At 49.8% G+C, this 19,008-nt stretch overlaps 1 protein-coding gene across 1 annotated transcript; it reads right to left on the reverse strand.

Moving 5' to 3' along the window:
- Positions 1–204: 204 nt before the first annotated feature.
- Positions 205–14,808, reverse strand: Nol6 (nucleolar protein 6). Its single transcript, XM_070008749.1, has 26 exons — positions 14,696–14,808; positions 14,010–14,219; positions 13,810–13,926; positions 9,600–9,779; positions 9,190–9,358; positions 8,804–8,938; positions 8,553–8,716; positions 8,334–8,454; positions 8,075–8,133; positions 7,888–7,989; positions 7,341–7,456; positions 7,007–7,184; positions 6,712–6,834; positions 6,332–6,480; positions 6,159–6,234; positions 5,630–5,770; positions 5,366–5,483; positions 5,129–5,283; positions 4,856–5,019; positions 4,364–4,516; positions 3,552–3,649; positions 2,746–2,870; positions 2,498–2,587; positions 1,978–2,172; positions 1,763–1,864; positions 205–1,590 (listed from the first exon to the last, which is right to left on the reverse strand). Exons 1-26 carry the CDS (start codon positions 14,747–14,749, stop codon positions 1,441–1,443), a joined length of 3,444 nt encoding a protein of 1,147 aa, XP_069864850.1. The 5' UTR covers positions 14,750–14,808; the 3' UTR covers positions 205–1,440.
- Between the last annotated feature and the right edge of the window lie 4,200 nt (positions 14,809–19,008).

The following is a 19,008-nucleotide window of genomic DNA, read 5'->3' on the forward strand; positions in this document are numbered from 1 at the left end:
AACAACAGATTTTGAGACACTGGAGACCAGAGTTCCCATGTGTGGCTAGCAACTTGAGGATGGAATACCACAATTCCTTTCGAGTTGGTATGGCAATATGACCAAATTCCACATATATGTTACAGAACCCTCCATGAGGTTTATACGTGGGAGACCAGGTAAAAACCATACAAAAAGGGAAGACAAACCAGGAACATGGGAAGAATTAGGCAATTTAATTTTAAGTGAGAAATCAAGACAACAGACAGGTTTCACACTGCAGTGCCTGCCCAGTGAACTCAACAGGAGTAACTACTTTCACAGTTCACAGGAGGGAATAAGCACCTCAGGCTGGGGGGCAGGGCAGGGCCTAGGAGGGGCACTATTTGAGCTGAGTCTAGAAAAACAGCTAGGATTAGGAGAGACAGAGCAGGGAGCGGCTGCCAGAAAGGAGGTGTGGACCACAGTGAAAGAGACAGCATCCCCTCCTCCCTAGGGCCCTGGGGTGCAGGACTTGGGTCTCATTTACCTCTATAACCCCGCTGCAGTGGGGTGGGGCAGTTTGCAAAATGAATGGGCAGCTAGCTGCTCAGAGCTGGGGGGATTTGGACACTGAGAGGCTGGGGGCAGCAATCAGTGCTTTCTGCTCTCTCCCGGACTAAAGACCTCCAGAACCCCAGCTCCAAGACCCACCCAGGCCTTCCCGTCCTCTGTCCTCTTCCACTGTCTCCTCCCTGGGGGCAGCAGTGCCAACACAGGAGGGAATTGTGCCCCTTCAGTGTGGTCTCCACTGCTGAGCCTTGACTCTCAGGGAGAGCCATACCTCCTCTGGGCCCCAGCTTAAAGGCTGAAGCTACAATGAAGGGCAGGTTGTCGTGCCAAGGAGAACTAGACACAGCCTCCACCCCAGGCACACATCCTCTACGTCTGAACTGCTTTTGGAAGGAGCCTACAAGGGTAACATGAAACAGAATGATCCTGGCTACTCAGGAGAGGCTGAGAGCTGAGGATCACAGTTTGAGGCCAGCCTGGGCAGGAAAGTCCATGACACTTATCTCCAAATAACCGGAAGTGGCACTGTGGCTCAAAATGGTAGAGCCTTGAGTGAAAAAGCTAAGGGACAGTGCCCAGGCCCTGAATTCACGCCCCATGACAGACAAAGTAAGAGTGGAAAGATCTCAGGCCAGGGCTGACAGGCAGATGGTCTCCTGGCTCAGTTTCCTATGAGCTGGCTCCTACCCCTCTTCTGGGAGTTCAGGCAATCAGGTCTAGGAATCTTCACAATACACCATGGCCCCTGTCCCAGTCCAGGACCAAGCCTCTCTCTGGGAAAATTCAGTGTGTTAAGGTCAACAGGTCCTCCATGGAGGGGCCATATGCAAGGAAGGTGACTTCCTCCGACATCTTGCTCTAGGGCTTCGAAGTAGCACTGTCCATCTACCACGTGCTCCAGGGCTGGGATCACACAGTCCACCTCTCACTTCGGGCCTCCACAGATTGAACCAGGCCTTCACCCAACACAGCAAAATCCTCCAGGATTGCTTCTACATTGGGCACTGTCACTAGCTGCCCACCTTGTGACACTGCCATGCGGCCCTTTGTGCTGGAGGCCTGAGGGAGACAAAGAAATGTGGACTGAGGTGAAACAAGGTACATCCTGAGACCCTGGGAGGGGGGGAAACAGAGGTGGGAGGAGAGTGTAATACACTTGACTCAGGGTCGCTCATGAAGCAGACTACAACAGGGGACAACATATACATGCTCAGAAACACACGGCTGTCACCTTGAAAGGCTGGGGCTGGAAGCTGGCAGGCCTCCAGAGGACCCCGATCACTTGTCCGCCATGCTGGTCATAGAAGAAAAGGGCCAGATCCCCAAAGGCCGCCTAGGAAGACAGAACAAAAACAAGATTACAGGAGGGCCCCTAAGTACTTCCTCCATGGCCCCAGCTCGGCCTGGAGGTCCGTTTGCCAGGTCAGCCAGCCCTTTAGGACCTACCCTAAGCTGGGCCAGATAGAGCTGAGGAGGATCATAGCCCAGTACAGGCATCATGGATGAGGGCCCTGGCTCACTGAGGAGGCCCCGGCAGAAGGAGGCAGCTGGACAGTCCACGGCCTGGCGGTGCCGGGGAATGTGCCGGGGGGACAGGTGGATGAGAACATCATACATGTCCAAGGGTGGCCGGAACACTGTCTAAGGAAGGGAGGAGGGAGAGGTCAGAGGTGCCTCCTGTCACACTCCCATACACCCACCTTGCTTCCTACCTTCCCCTCTACAGGTCAGCGTGCTCATTTGAAGGCCAAGAACAGAGACCCACAGAGAGAAGCAACTGGTGCCAGCTTGAGCCCAGTTCCCCTCACTACCACTGCCAGGCACCACAGCAGCTTTTGACGTCTTCTCTGTACCATCTCACCAGACGAGAGGGCTAGGCATCACATGACGACCCACTCAAGCTCTGGACTTTCAGGGTCCAGAGAATTCCCAGAGCCCCTGGAGTCACCGCTGGTCAGCAGCTTACCCTGATGTCTCCAGGACCCCGGGGATCTGTCAGCTGCTTCTCTAGGATAGGCAGGGCCTTGGCGGCCACGATCATAAGTTGCTGAAGGATCTGAGTGATACAGAAATATCAGACCAGAATTGAACATGGATCTCTCTCAGCTCAGGCTAGGTCCTACTGGTTTTTGTTTTGTTTTGTTTGGGGGGGGGGGGGGTGGGTATAGGGACAGGACAAGAAAATAAAATCTGGGGACAAATAGGGAATTGAACCTGGGCTGAGGGTCCATCCTGTGTCCACACAGAGCCTTTGCGGTCCTGCGGAGTAATGATGACCATGACTGGTAGTCGGGTCCGAGCTGCCAGGAAGCTACTACGTATCTCCACCTGTTCCTCCACTAGAGACAAAAGTGTGTGCTAGGTCAGCCTAGCCATCCTCAGAAGGCGCCTTCTACTACTCCAGGTGCTCCCCATATGTGCCCAGTGGCTGATCATCACAGGGATTTTCCAATCCCCCTCCCCCAAAGGACAAAAGGGATGAAATGGACACCAGTTGCCTTAGTGGGGTGGAGTGTTAATCCCCTAGCTGCAGTCCAGAAGCAGAATTTTCCACTGCCTGGCACCCCTAGTCTAGTTTCTGGGCCTGCACAAGCTCAGGCCTGCTCCCAGGCCCCTCCCACTTTGGGGTCCCACACACCTGGGGAATTAGGAACCTAATACCCTGCTTTTCGCTGGGACTTGGAGCGCCTCAGATTACAAATCATTATTCCCATCCCCAAGATGTGTGGGCACCTAGTCTATACTTCCTTGCTCCCCTAAGACCTCTCACCTAGTGTTCAAGAGTCCTCCTCCACTCTGCTCACCACAGCCCGCCTCCCGACAGACTGCTGGAGTCCATTCTGTCAATGACCACACAAGGACAAACCTCACTATAGCCAGTCTGAACCTGGACCTTTTCCTTTAGACATTCTCTATTCCCAAATAGACGGTCAGGCTTCACCCTCTGGGATGGGAGAGACACCTCATGTGTCCCACTGTGCAACCGGTAAAGGGGAACTCTAGTGGTCCTACCAACTTACCAGTGAGCTCACTGTTGAGGTTGACAATGAGAGGGTTGTTCTTCCAATCAAAGGTAGACACCAAGGAAAGGAACCGAAGGAACCCAACCTGGGGAGAGCTAAGTAGAAGGAGTCCAAGTCTGAGGCCCAGCCATCAGCCCCTCAGGCGCTTTCCCCCACAATCTAGGGAGCCCTCATCCTGGGGGAAGCTGCGTAAAGAAGTGAGGAGGAGTCTATGGCTCAGCCACCGATCTCAAGCTTCCATTACAATCAAGGGAGAAGACAGTGGGAGGGAGGGTGCTTCCCACCTTATCTTTGTGTAAAGCGTGCGTGCGTGCGTGCGTGCGTGCGTGTGTGTGTGTGTGTGTGTGTGTGTGTGTGTGTGTGTGTGTGTGTGTGTGTGTGTGTGAGAGAGAGAGAGAGAGAGAGAGGGGGGGGGGGGAGGGAGACAGAGAGAGAAGAGAGAAAGAGAGAGGGAGAGGGAGAGGGAGCACAAGCACATGCTAGTACTGGGGCTTGAACACAAGGCCTGGGAAGTATCCCTTAGCTTTTTCACTCAAGGCTAAGCCACTTGAGTCCAAGCTATACTTCTGGTGTTGGAGGTCAACTGGAGATTAAGGACCTCAGACTTTCCTGCCCAGGCTGGCTTCTAACTGTGATCTTTAGATCTCAGCCTTCTGAGTAGGCAGGATCACAGGTGTGAGCCACAGGCACCTGGCCCCTCTACGGTGTCTTTGGCCACTTTCTCCAATTTGGACTGTGGGTAAAACATGAAGGATAAAAGCAGGGCCCAAAAAGAAGTTCTTGGCTACAGAAAAGGTAGGAAGAATCACCTGGGGGGGGTGAAGGGCTCAGGGTGCAGGAAGAGGGAGGCAGCCACCAAATCCAAGCTCTCATCAGTGAATTCCTCTCCCAGAAGCTGAGCGCGCACCCAGCGCTTCACCAGACGAGCTACACTTGAGAAGGCTGGGTGCTGCTGCTGGAGTCTGAAGGAAGAAGAGGAGGCAGTGAGACCAGGGCTTGCAGAGCCCAGGGACAGCCCCCTGCCAGCCTGAATTCACCTTTACCCAACCCTGGATTCTGTGTTAATGCATCACATGCACAATCTCATCTTCTAACAAATGCTCCAAGAAGTCAATGCCAATGTTACTCCCTTCCTACAGATGAGAAAAATAAGGCCCAGAGGGGAAAACCTGTCCAAAGGCATACTGCAAGTGGCAAAGCTGGGCTTCTAGAATCTAGACCCCCATGATGCCATCTGGCCAGGAGAGAAGAATGGCAGCCGAAGGCCTATAGACAGGAAGAGTCTGTGCAGGGGGCCTTACCCATGCAGGGCACTGGTGAGCAGGGGCAACAGCCTTGTGTCTCTCTCAAGGCGGAGAGAAGCGGGAGTGTCCCTGAGTGAAATCATCCCCTCCGGGCTCCGCACCTCCTTCAGGATCTGAGGCTCCCGCTGATAGGCCACACGAATGCGGAACACAAATCCATCCTGTTGGAAGAGGGGACAGGATAGGGAAGTGAATGTCACCCAGGGTCCTGGGGGTATCCTCTTGTATACCTGACATCCCTCCCACGTGATTTCGGAAACCATCCCTGACCTTGAGGACATCAGTGTGCGTGGCAGTGGCCCGGCACCGCAGGTTATGCTGCTGCATCAACAGTTCTGCCAGGCGAAGCTGGAAGGCGGCTCGGACCCGCCGCACAGCCTCAGCATCCTGTGGCCACTGACCACTGCCCTCCAGGTGACAAACCACTAAGGGGGAAGAATGAGAGGTTTCTCACTGCAGCCTGGAAGGACAACTGCCTGTCCCTCTCCCTCTCACGAGCACTCTTACCAGTCATGGGCTCCACATAGGCCGGGCAGGGCTTATCAGGTCGGGGTAACAGGGAGGCCCGCTCCCGGAGCAGCTCATAGAAGGAGAAGGCTGGACGGACTGGGGCTGGCGGAAATACCTGCCAGCCGAAGAAGTGGGGTTGAGGAAGGTGCCTGGGGCTGGGAGGGATGCCCGGTCAGAAGGAAGGAGGAATACTGGGTGACTGGAATAGAGGCGGAAGGTTGCTGAGCAAAATGGGTCCTCTGCCTCATCAGGGCACCTTACCTCTGTATAACGCAGTACTGGGTGTGCTCCCTGAACAGCAGATACAGTCAGTGGGAGACCCTCCAGCCCCCACAGCAAGCGGCTGAGCTCATCATAGCAGCGCACCACCACCGTCAAAGCCTCCTCACCTGTGCTGGAAGTCTGAGGGAAGAGAAGATGATCAGGAGACTAAATGTTGTAAAACTCCAGCACCAACTAGGATTTTGCCATAGTTTAAACTGCAGCAGAGCTAGAGCACCACCTGCTGGACCTCCTAGGAAATGCAGCTTGACTAGCTCATCCCCATCTTATGACACAGGTGATTCTCACTAGCTTTGGCCCTGAGACCCTTACCTCCCTCTGCCCAAAAAGTCCTTGGGCTTGAGCTCAAGCCTGAGCATTGTCCCTCAGCTCTTTAGCTCAAGGCTAGCTCTCTACCACTTGAACCACAGCACCACTTCCAATTTTTTGTTTTTGTGGTGCTGAGATCTCAAAACCCCGGGCTTCATGTATGCTAGGCAAGCACTCTACCACTTTCCCAGCCTCCTACCTCTTTCAGATCTTGTATCAATGCATCCAGGAAGCCCCCCACATAATGGATACAGGTATGTGGAATGTCAGCATGGCTGAAGGGAGACACAGACACAGTGCATTAAGCATAAAGTGAGCTCCGCACTCCAGTCTTCTGGATTAGACCTCCAGGCATGAATGCTTAATACTCACAGTGCCAAGAGGTGGGTAACCACCTGGTGAGGAATAAGGCGCTTCTGAGAGAGAGAGGCTGCCTCCCAGACCACAGCTTCCCTAATGGCTCCATCTTGGAAACGCCGAAGTTCTGAACGGGATCCCCAGAATTGGCGGAAACCAGCAGCCTGAGAACAGGTAAGAGGTGGATGGTGTGATCAAGAACAAAGGACAGGGCTGGTGCTGTAACTCAGCTGCACGCACCAAAGCCTTCAGTTCAAATCTGACACCATAAACTTTTCCTTTGTTTTGCTTTTTTTGTTTTAAAAAGGGACTGAGAATCTTTCGTGACAGGCCTCAAGCAAACAACATGAGATCACTCCATCTATTCCTCCCAATGTACATTCTGGATGCCTCACCTCAGGCTGGTCAGCCTCTGGGCCAAGCTCGAGGACACTGGTTAGGGCCTCAGGCCGGAGGAGTAATCCCAGAGTTAGAGTCCCAGAGTCTTTGTGCTTTGGTGGATCTTGGCTGATGTCCCACTGATGAAAATAAAAAGGCTAGGCTCAACCCAAGATCACTCCAGACTGGTTTGAAAATAAATTTTACAACTAGTTTTAAAAATTAGGCTAGAAAGTTAGCATGCCATCTGTGTCCTTTGGGACCCTGAATCCAACCTCAGTCCCACCAACTCCCCAAACAACACTGGCTCACCTCTGGAACAGGGAGCCGAGAATGAGCCAGCAGGTGTAGCCGTGAGCCCAGGCCCTGCTCCAGAAGAGTGGTTAACGGGCCCAACACAGCTGAGACATAGTCCCCACCATTGTCTTGAAGTTCTGGCCAGAGCTTTAGCCGGTGACATGCTGCCTGCAAGCGACTCAGTGGACGAAGACTGGAGGGGTACAGAAATATAAAGAAGGGTAAGAGGGTCTGCAGGCCCCTCATACACCTACTCCATTGAATACCTGAACACCTGTCTGAGGAAATTTTGCCTTATTGCCTCGGGGAGACAGGACCCACCAACATACCCTGTCTCCCCTAAACTCACTGCAGGATGTGGTCAAATGCCCGGATCATGGGTTTGGGAGTCATCAACAGGAGCTGAAATCCATCATCAGCTTTGCTGTCCAGCAATGCCATAGATAGGCGTGCCTCATGCTGCACCTGGAGCCACAAGGTAAGAGAGACCACCACTGCACCTGGCTAACCCAACAACTCAGACTAGGAACATACTTCATCTTCTACTTTTTTGTGCTGGTGCTGGGGCTTGAACCCAGGGCCTGAGCACTGTCCCTGAGCTTCTTTTGCCCAAAGCTAGCACTCGAGTACTTGAGCCACAACACCACTTGTAGCTTTTTTGGTAATTTATTGGAGTAAGAGTCTCACAGAATTCCTGCCCGGGCTATCTATGAAACATGATTCTCAGACCTCACACTCCTGAGTAGCTAGCATTATAATTGTGAGCTACTGGCACGTAGCTCTGATCTTACTTCTTTAGAGAGTACTTTCTGGGATTTGGGTAATGACAGAAGGGATGAGACTGAACTGAGACTTCTTGGGTATACAGAAATAGAGACCATTGGCGCTATTGGTACCTGGTGGTAAGTGGAGGCAGTGACATCAGCACAAAGGTTGAGACGACCTGACGAATCCAGGAAGACAACTGGGAAGGCCTGGCTGAAATCAGCCAGAGCTGGCTGGAGGGACGGGTGAAGAAAAGACAGTCAGGGTTGGGCCTTATCTTCAGATCTCCTGGCACAGAACTGCCCTTCTCCTACTTACCAAGGAGGGATCTGAGCTGAAACATAAACTGATCCCGTTGACTGTCAGATCTGTAGTGGCTGGAGTGAACCAGAGACGGTGGGTGAGTCAGAAGGTATCTCTCCCCAGGGACCCCACTCTAAAGACACCCTCCCTCAGCCCAGGTGCTCCAGGATTCCATTTGCTCGTTCCATGGCAAGGAACTAAAGGATCTCTGACAGAATGAGAGGATCCCTGAGACAAGAGAAACACTTAACCTTCCTTGCCCTGTTGGTCTCACCCAGAAATTGCAAGACGCTTCTCAGAACCTGGTAGCCACTCATGGTAGTATGGATCTTGCGTGTGGACACAAGGAATGCAACCAGCATGGAGATAATGAAGCCATTAAACCCACCTAGACCCTGAAAAAGAGAGAAAAAAGGGGGGTGGGGAGGAGACCTGAGCTCAGAGCCAGTCCATCACACAAGGAGGCAGGAAAACTAGGTCACCCTCAACTCACCTTGTCTAGCTCCCGCTGACGCAGCCAGACCTTCAGAAGTGCCACACCATCCTTCAGCCCCAGAGCAGAGCCTAGCACAGCTGACAGCAGCTGCGCATGGGACTCCATAGCTGTATCCTGAAGGATCCATGTGTTGTAGTGAGGAGTAGGAGGCTCTGGGCTACCTGTGGGAGGAACAGAGAAGCCATGAAAAGAGAAACCTCCACCACACCCCATCCCTCCAGCACACTTGGACACCAGTGCCTGCTCACCACCCTCTGGAGGACTCTGTCCAAGGTACCAGGCAGAGCGCACGTTGTTCTTGTTTGGCAGCAAGCGACATGGGCGGAAAAAGTCCAGAGGAGGGCATATGTAGAGACGTACGGTGACTAGATGTTCATCCTTGCCTGGGTGGAGACATACTGGGCTTGGGCCTTGTGGCTTCTAGAACTGAAGGAGTCCCCCATACTACGCCTCTCATGTTTGAGAGCCCTATGTCATCCCACCTCAGAATTTGAGGTCCTAATCTGTCCCCCCAAACCTGAGGCCTCAGCCTCTTAACTTGGCCTTCAAGTTCCTAGTTCTACTCCCCTATACAATGTGCCTCCCCTCCCAAATTTGTCACCCACCTATCCCTTAGGCCAGGCATGAATCTCACCATGTGGCCGCAGCAGAAGCAAAGGTTTCAGGTGGCAGCCATTGGTATAAGAGAAGCGAACGCTGCCAAAGAGAGGGTCCTGGGCCAGGTGGTAAGCCAAGTGGGCTAGGTAAAGGGCACGCTTGCGGAAGTAGCGCTGGTTCAGTCCGTCCTTGTCCTGTAAGATTTCCTGGAGGGGGTCAAGGAAGGTGCGACAGGACCAGAGGCATGAGTACTTGTGGAGGTGAGGGGCTAAGAGGGAGCAAAGTGAGCGTCCCAGAGTTTCTTCTGACTGCGGGTTGTCTAATCCAGCAACAACACACGCCATTCTCACACAAGGAACACAAAGTTCCAAAGGAACAGCTGACCCAAGGACCCATCTAGGCTGCTCTTATCATGGGCTCCTTCATCCTCCAAACCTGAAACCTTACCCTGGGCATGGTCAGTGCCATATCCACATTGATGTCTGGTCGGATGCAAGTGCCCAGAAGATAGCTGCCCACAACAGTGACTTGGGTTGGAGGCAGGAAGCAGAAAGAACCCTTCACATTATAAGGCACTTGATGCAGGGGGACCCGAACCTCAGCTGGAAGCCATGACTGGTCAGTAATCTGTAGAAACAGTAACACGTCTTCACTCCACTGCCTTCCTCACACTGGCCTCTTGATGTCTAACAGATGCCTTAACACACTAATATGTTTGAAACTGAATTGTTAATTTGCCCATAAATGTCTTTCACATGAAGATAATTCCTTATTAGGTACTCAAGACAAAAAAAAAAAAAAAGACATTTAAACCACCTTGATTTAACTTCACATAATAAATCCAATGCTAGAAAGATGGTGGCAATCGGTGCTGGGAAGGTGACTCAGTGGTAGAGTGCTTGTCTTGCATGCATGGGGCCTTCCTCAGCACCACATAAGCAGAAAGAGCTGGAAGTGGGGCTGAGGCTCAAGTGGTAGAGTGCTAGTCTATAGCTGAAGAGCTGAGGGACAGCGCCCAAGCCCAGAGTTCAGGCCCCATGACCAACTGACCAAAAAAAAAAAAGGAGAGATGGTGGCAAAAAGATCATCAGTTCCAGTCCAGCCTAAGCTATATAGTAAGCCCCTATCTCAACAAACAAACAAGCCACAATGGAAGGAATTGGTTTTATTGTTCAGGTCATTATCCTGAACTGTCAATGCTGCCTATTCCCTTCTACTAGATTTTCATACAGCTTATACTTTTTTTTTAATATTTTGTGAAAATACCGTACAGAGGGGTTACAATTCACGAGCAAGGTAATGAGTACATTTCTTATCAAGCATTGTTGCCTCCTCCTTTGTTTTCCCCCTACCATCCCTTCCCTCCCATCTCCATGACTACACTCCCCACCCCCCAACTTATACTTTTATTTATTTATCTATTTATTTATTTTTGTCGGTCGTGGGGCTTGAACTCTGGGACTGGGCGCTGTCCCTCAGCTCTTCAGCTCAAGGCGAGAGCTCTACTACTTGAGCTACAGCGCCACTTCCGGTTTTCTGGTGGTTTATTGGAAATAGGAGTCTCCCGGTCTCTCCTGCCCGGGCTGGCTTTGAACCACAATCCTCAGATCTCAGCCTCCTGAGTAGCTAGGATTACAGGCGTGAGCCACCAGCGCCCAGCTCAACTTATACTTTTATAAGGTTGCTCATTGATCACCACTCTGGTAGGAAGCTGGGAGATGACCCTAAATTCTTGCAATTTGATGATAAGAAAAAAGCCGGAAGTGGTGCTGTGTCTGAAGTGATAGAGAGTTAGCCTTGAGCTGAAGAGCTGAGGGACAGCGCCCAGGCCCAGAGTTCAGGCCCCACTACCGGACCCAAAAAAAAAGTCTTACGGACTTTCCTGCCCAAGCTGGCTTTGAACCTCCATCCTCAGACCTCAGCCTCCTGAGTAGCTAGGATTACAGGCATGAGCCACTGGTGCCCAGCTTGACCATTTTTAATTTGTATTTAATATGGTAGTTTTTAAGTTACCAGATTTTTTGTTTTTAATTTTAAAAGATGAGTCTATGTTGTACAAGCTAGCACTAAACTCCTAGACACAAGCTATCTTCCTGATTCAACCTCCTGAGTAGCTGAGACTACAAGAACATGCCAATATACTAACCTTTAAGTTATTAGTTTTAAAAGTCAGCACTTTTTTGAGCCACCAGTGCCCAGTTGCCCTGTTCTTACTTTCTAGCTTCAACTTCTAGGTGCTAGGATTACAGTTATCGGCTACTACACCCAGTGAAATCAGTACTGTTTCATCAAAACATGACCAAAAATCTATCATAGAATTTTGAGAATCGGGCTGGGAATGTGACTTAGTAGTAAAGTGCTTGCCTAGCATGCATGCAGCCCTGGGTTTGATTCCCCAGTACCACATAAACAGAAAAGGCTGGAAGTGGCACTGTGGCTCAAGTGGTAGAGCACTAGCCTTGAACAGAGAGAGGCTCAGAGACAGAGCCCAGGCCCTGAGTTCAAGTCCTAGGACCAGGAATACATCTTGGTGGTAGAGCACATGCCTGGCATGAAAGTTTAATCATCAATACCACAAAAAGAAAAACCAAAAAACAGAAGCAAACTACTTCTCTTTCTATACAAATCTAAGAGAGAGCCGGGTGCCGGTGGCTCATGCCTGTAATCCTACTCTGGAGGCTGAGATCTGAGGATCATGGTTCAAAGCCAGCCCAGGAAGAAAAGTCCATGAGATTCCTGTCTCCAATAAACCACTAGAAAACCGGAAGTGGAGCTATGGCTCAAGCGGTAGAGCCCTCACCTTGAGCTGAAGGGCGCAGGGACAGCGCCCAAGCCCAGAGTTCAAGCCCCACGACCGACAAAAAAAAAAAAAAGAGAGAGAGAGATACCACCAATTTTCAGTACACAACCAATATCTAACTAATCCCGATTTCCGCTTTGTCCCTTTTATTCTACTTTCAACACACCACTATGTGAAACATTTCAAACTACATAAGTGAACTTTTAAAAAGTACAGTCCATCACTGCTGTGCAAAACAAAACATCCAGCACTGGCTTTCCACTACCTAGAGCAACAGCAAGAGTCTCCCTTCTCCTTTTGTTAGTGCTGGGATCATACTCAAGAAGATGTATATGCTAAGCCAGTTGTTATCACAGGCCACTTCTGTTGTTTTTTTTTTTTTTTGGGGTCCGGTTGTGGGGCCTGAACTCTGGGCCTGGGCTCTGTCCCTCAGCTCTTCAGCTCAAGGCTAGAGCTCTACCACTTGAGCCACAGCGCCACTTCCGGCTTTTTTAATTTTGCTTATGTGGTGCTGAGGAATCAAACCCAGGGCCTCAGGCATACAAGGCAAGCGCTCTACCACTAAGCCATCTTCCCAGCCCCTCACAGGCCACTTCTAATTCTGTAAGTCCTTCCCTTGGTGCACAAAGTCCAGTATGTCACTTCTTTCTATTACCTTTCTGAATTCCCCTCTATTTTGACCTCATTTATTCCAAGGACAATACCATTTTTCCAAGGAGAATTCCCATTTTTTTTGGGGGGGGTGTTCCAGTTGTGGGGCCTGAACTCTGGGCCTGGGCGCTGTCCCTCAGCTCTTCAGCTCAAGGCTAGCGCTCTACCACTTGAGCCACAGCGCCACTTCCGGCTTTTTTCTTTTTGCTTATGTGGTGTTGAGGAATCGAACCCAGGGCCTCATGCATGCAAGGCAAGCACTCTACCACTGAGCTACCTTCCCAGTCCGGAGAATTCCTATTTCTGAGACTCAGTATTGATTGCTTCCCTTTCCTGGAATGTTCCTCCTCCTCTAGATAATATATGGCTGACAGAATCTCTTCAATCTTTACACAAATGTCACTTCAGTATACTTTGGCCATACTATCAAAACTTCAAGCCATGGCTGGGAATGTGGTTTAGTGGTAGAGTGCTTACCCCAGAATGCATGAAGCCCTTGGTTCTAATCCTCAGTACCATCTAAACAGAAAAGGCCAAAGTAAAATAAGCTTGAGTAAAATAAGCTCAGGGACAGTGCCCAGGCCCTGAGTTCAAGCCTCAGGATTGGCAAAAAAAAAAAAAAAAAAAAAAAAATCAAACCATTTAAATCCCCTAATACATAAAAAATCTTGCATTACCCTATCTTTTTCTTTTTCCACAGTAACTGCTACCTTCCAAAACTAGCACACAGGGGCTGGGAAAGTGGCTCAGTGGTAGAGTGCTTGCCTTGCATGCATGAGGCCCTGGGTTCAATTCCTCAGCACCACATAAGCAGAAAAAGCTGGAAGTGGCGCTGTGGCTCAAGTGGTAGAGCACTATCCTTGAGCTGAAGAGCTGAGGGACAGTGCCCAGGCCCAGAGTTCAGGCCCCACGACTGGGAAAAAAAAAAAAAAAAAAAACTAGCACACAGTTTATCTCTTTATTATCTGGTGGTCATAACTCTATAATCCTGCATAGACCACTTCACTTACTGAAGTATCCTATGAACACTAAGTGCTTTAAGTGCTTGTTGAGTGAATACACCAATTTTCACAGTTTTAGCTGCTTCCTGCAGTGAGAATAAGCTTTCTAACACCCCAACACTACAAAAGAATAGCAAAGCTCCTGACTGAAATACCCCAGGCCTCTCAAGGCCTTGTTTATCAGTTCCCACACCACCTGTTTTACCTCTGCTTCAGGAATCGAGGGCACTTTTTTGATCCGCTGGTTGACCTCCTTTAGGAAGGCATCAATCCGGTCCTTCTTTTTCTCTGACAGTCTTACTTCTTTGAGTAGCTCCTCTACCTGTAAGAGGTCAAGGAAGAATCTATTAGCCTTACAGTCCCAAGCAAGCCCCTCTAACCTAAGCTCTAGTAACCCAACAATACCTGTAAACGAAGCAAGCTGGAATGGAACAAGATTTCAGTCTCCCGAAGGCGATTCAGCTCTTCATTGGTAGGTTCCTTGTAGAGTTCTGCCCGGCTAAGCTTCGGTGGCTGCAGGAGGAGGCTCTCTGTTGGAGACCCAGCTCTTACACGCTTTCTAGAGGATGCCTTCTTCTTCTCTTTGCCTGTGCCTTCCAGGGCTGTTTCCATCACCTATCACCAGAGAAGGAGAAGACAATGTGAGATCATAGGTACTTGGCATTTGATGCCTAAAGTGCCACTATGGCACAGGTTGCAGATAAAGTCTTCATGTGCTCCCATCCTTCCTTTGAGAACCATTCACTAGAGCAACCTGACAGCACAAGCAAGGAGCTCTATTTGGAGTTGGTACCCTTGGAAGTTTTCTAGACACTTCCCTAAGCAATGGACAAGCCCCCCAGGTACCACGAATCCAGAAGTTACCTCCTCTACTGAGCCAGGCTTGGGATTTGTCACATGCTTTCTCCATTCGTGCTCGGCCCAAACCCCGGCAGTCCCAGATTCCCTACCAACTTGTGACTACTCCACTGCCCCCAGCCACAGGGTTTCTTCAACGTGCACCACCCTCCCATCCCTCACCGGCTGCCAGGATCCGCTATCTAGAGTCTGCGGCTGAGGGAGGACGCTCCGCCTCCAGTTCCTGGACCCACCTCTTGCTCCCCGGCCGCCCCTCGCGGCTGCTCTCCGGCTGGGGCCGGCCCCATCACGCGAGTCTAGGCAAGGGTCCCGCACTTCCAGATTCAAGCGGCGACCGCTCAGCGTGTCTCCCCACGTGTGCGGAAACGCCGAACTCCAGTGCAGTGGAGCGGAGTTTCCAGAGCTCCACCCACTTTACTACTATTGGGTTCTTGCCCGATAGGTCGCTCTCCATTGGCCAGTTATTCTCCAAGACCGCCCATGAAGGACGGGACCAAACGGAGATTCTGCAACTTACGGCTTCTTTTGTCACTTTTTGCGACGCTAGACCGGAAGCCTGTAAGTAGTTTAGCTGTCACTTCCTCTTCCTCAATTCTCTCACTTGGAGTCAAACGGGACGGAACGGGTGTTCTTTAGGTTTCTCCTTTAAAGCTGTTTATGCTAAGTGGATCCTCCCCCTTTCCTCATCTTGTCATTTCTACTTTTTGAATTAACTCATTATTCATTTGCTCTGCCTTTTGAAAATGTATAATTTTCTTGTTATTTTTAAGGTGTACAAAGGGGTTACCATTTCATAAGTCAGGTGATGAGTACATGACTTTTTTTCTGGACCCTGTCATTCCTTCCTTTGCATTCCTCCAGTTGCCCTATCCCATCCCTGCCCTTTGCTCTTTTTACCCGGGTTTAGTCCAACATTGTGTGCCTAGATTGTTGTAATAACTTTCCTCCAACTTGTGTTTTTTAATTTTCATTTTTGTTTTGCCAGTCCTGGGGCTTGAACTCGGCCTAGATGCTATCCCTGAGCTTTTTTGCTCAAGCATAGGCTCTACCACTTCAGCCACAGCTCCACTTCAATATTTTTCGTAGTTTGTTGGAGATAAAGAGTCTCACCAACTTTCCTGTGGGAGCTGGCTTCAAATTACAGGCCCCAGGCCTCAGCCTCCTGAGTAGTTAGGATTACAGGCCATTAGCCAAAGCCACCTGGCTTCCAATTTATACTTAAGAAATTTTTATTATTAAAATTTGAACTGGGTAGCTGGGAAGGTAGCTCAGTGGTAGAGTGCTCACCTAGCATACATGAAGCCCTGGGTTACATTCCTCAGCACCGCATAAAATGAAAAGGCCAGAAATGACACTGTGGCTCAAATGGTAGAGTGCTAGCCTTGTGCAAAAAGAAGCTCAGGGTCTGACAGGGCCCAGGCCCAGCAAAAAATTAATAAATAAATAAATAATTTTTTAAAAATTAAGTGGGGAGGGAAAGAATGGTAGGGGAAAACCAAAGGAGGTAACAATGCAATGCTTAATAGGAAATGCACTCATTACCCTACTCACAAAACTGTACAGTATTTTGACAATAAAAATATATATGGAGCCGGGCACTGGTGGCTCACGCCTGTAATCCTAGCTACTCAGGAGGCTGAGATCTGGGGATTGCAGTTCAAAGCCAGCCCGGGCAGGAGAGACCGTGAGACTCCTATCACCAATAAACCACCAGAAAACCGGAAGTGGCGCTGTAGCTCAAGTGGTAGAGCGCTTGCCTTGAGCTGAAGAGCTGAAGGACAGCGCCCAGGCTCAGAGTTCAAGCCCCATGGCCGACCAAAAAAAAAAAAAAAAAAAATATATATATATATATATATATATGGAAAAATGTTAAAATTTGAGCTAGATGTCTTACCCCTGTTATCTTAGCTACTCAGGAGGCTGAGATATGATGATCGAAGTTCGAAGCCAGCCCAGGCAGAAAAGTCCCCATGAAACTTTTTTTTTTTTTTTTTTTGGTCAGTCGTAGGGCCTGAACTCTGGGCCTGGGGGCTGTCCCTCAGCTCTTCAGCTCAAGGCTAGTGCTCTACCACTTGAGCCACAGTGCTACTTCCAGCTTTTTCTGCTTATGTGATGCTGAGGAATGGAACCCAGGGCCTCATGCGTGCAAGGCAAGCACTCTACCACTGAGCCACCTTCCCAGCCTCATGAAACTCTTTTTGTTTTTTTTCTCATGAAACTCTTATCTCCAATTAACCACTCAAAAACCAGAAGTGGCACTGTGGCTCAAGTGGCAGAGTGCTAGCCTTGAGCACAAGGAGGCTCAATGACAGCACCTAAGCACCGAGTTCAGGGCCCAGAACCAACAAAAACTTTTTTTTTCTTTAATAAAATTTAAAACACCAGGGCACTGGTGGATCACATCCTAGCTACTCAGGAGGCTGAGATCTGAGGATTCCAGTTGAAAGCCAACCCTGGCAGGAAAGTCCAGAAAACCAGAACTGGAGCTGTGGCTCAAAGTGGTAGAGCTCTAGCCTTGAGCAAAAGAGCTCAGGGACAGCGCCCAGGCTCTGAGTTTAAGTTAAGCCCCACTAACAACAGCAACAACAAAAAAATAAAACAGAAACATTTAAAGAATAATGTGAGGTTGGGCTGGGAAGGTGGCTCAGTGGTAGAGGGCTTGCCTTGCATGCCTGAGGCCCTGGGTTCGATTCCTCAGCACCACATAAACAAAAAGAAATAAAGCTGGAAGTGGCACTGTGGCTCAAGTAGTAGAGTGCTAGCCTTGAGCTGAAGAGCTGAGGGATAGCGCCCAGGCCCAGAGTTCAGGGCCCATGACCGGACCAAAAAAAAAAAAAAAGAATAATTATGAGGGGCTGGGAATGTGGCTTAGTGGTAGAATGTTTGCCTAGCATGTATGAAGCCCTGGGTTCCATTCCTCAGTACCACATAAACAGAAAAAGCCAGAAGCAGTGCTGTGGTTCAAAGTGGTAGAGTGCTAACCTTGAGCAAAAAGATGCTCAGGGACAGTGTGCAGGTCCTGAGTTCAAGCCCCAGGACTGGCAAAAAAAACCAACAACAACATACTTTTCATGTAGATTTATGTATTGTTTACCAATTACATATACCCACTTTTTTGGGAGGGAGGGGGGCTGGTTGTGGGGCCTGAACTCTGGGCCTGGGCGCTGTCCCTCAGCTCTTCAGCTCAAGGCTAGTGCTCTACCACTTGAGCCACAGCGCCACTTCCGGCTTTTTTCTTTTTGCTTATGTGGTGCTGAGGAATCGAACCCAGGGCCACATGCATGCAAGGCAAGCGCTCTACCACTGAGCCACCTTCCCAGCCCCACTTTTTTTTTCTCCAGTGGATGGAGATTGAACCTATGGGCCTTGCCCTTGAGGCTAAGTGCCTTACCTCCTGAACCATACCACCAGTTCCACTTTTTTTGTTCAGTCATGTAGCTTGAACTCTGGGTCTGGATGCTGTACCTGAGCTCTTCAGTTCAAGGTGAGCATTCTGCCACTTGAGTCACAGCGCCTTTTCCAGTTTTCTGGTAGTTAACTGGAGGTAAGAGTCTCATGGACTTTTCTGCCTGGGCTGGCTTTGAACCTCAATTCTCAGATCTCAGCCTTCTGAGTAGCTAGGATTACAGACATGAGCCACTGGCAGCCGGCTCCAGTTCTACTTTTTTGCTGGTTATTTTAAAAAATAGTCTCACCAACTTTTTGGCCAGGGTTGGCTACAAACCTTGAACCCCTGGATCTCAGCCCTCTGAATATGAGAATACAAGTGAGAGCCACTGGTGCCTAGCTTACCTTGAACTCTTGATCCTCCTGCCTCCACCCTCCTAGCATCTGGAATTATACAGCTGAGCTATTATACCTGGCTTTATTTGCATGTTTTACAAAACCCCTGGAGCACCAATTGTAAATCAGCATCAGTGGTTCATGCCTGTGATCCCAGCTACTCAGAATGATGAGATCTGGAGAAACTTGAAATCAGACCAGGCAGAAAAGTGCACTAGACTCCAATAAAATGAAGAAGGGGCTTGAGTGGCCCAAATAGTAGAGTGCCAGCCTAGCAAGGTACTGAGTCCCTGAGTTGAAACCCCAGGAAGGCCATAAGTTAAAAAAGAGAGGAAATGAATTGCATACATAAATACTTTGGTACTTATCAATCATGATCATGGATTGCTAGATACTAGTGGCTTGTGCCTTGTGCTTGTAATCCTAATACTCAAGAGGTTCAGATCTGAGTATTGAGTTTGGGAGCCAGCCAAGGCAAGAAAGTACATGATACTCTTTTTTTCCCCTGCCATTCCTGGGGCTTGAACTCAGGGCCTGCGCACCATCTCTGAGCTTCTTTTGCTAGAGGCTAGCACTCTACCACTTGAGCCACAGTGCCACTTCTGGTTTTTCTGTTTATGTGGTACTGAAGAATGGAACCCAGGGCTTCATGCATGCTAGGCAAGCACTCTACCACTAAGCCACATTTCCAGCCACAGTCCATGATACTCCTATCTCTAACCACCAAAAGGCCAGAAACGGAGATGTGGCTCAAATGGTAGCC

This window comes from Dipodomys merriami, unplaced genomic scaffold (genome assembly GCF_024711535.1).
Source record: "Dipodomys merriami isolate MVZ:Mamm:240054 unplaced genomic scaffold, mDipMer1.0.p SCAF_11, whole genome shotgun sequence".
Taxonomy (NCBI): Eukaryota; Metazoa; Chordata; class Mammalia; order Rodentia; family Heteromyidae; genus Dipodomys; species Dipodomys merriami.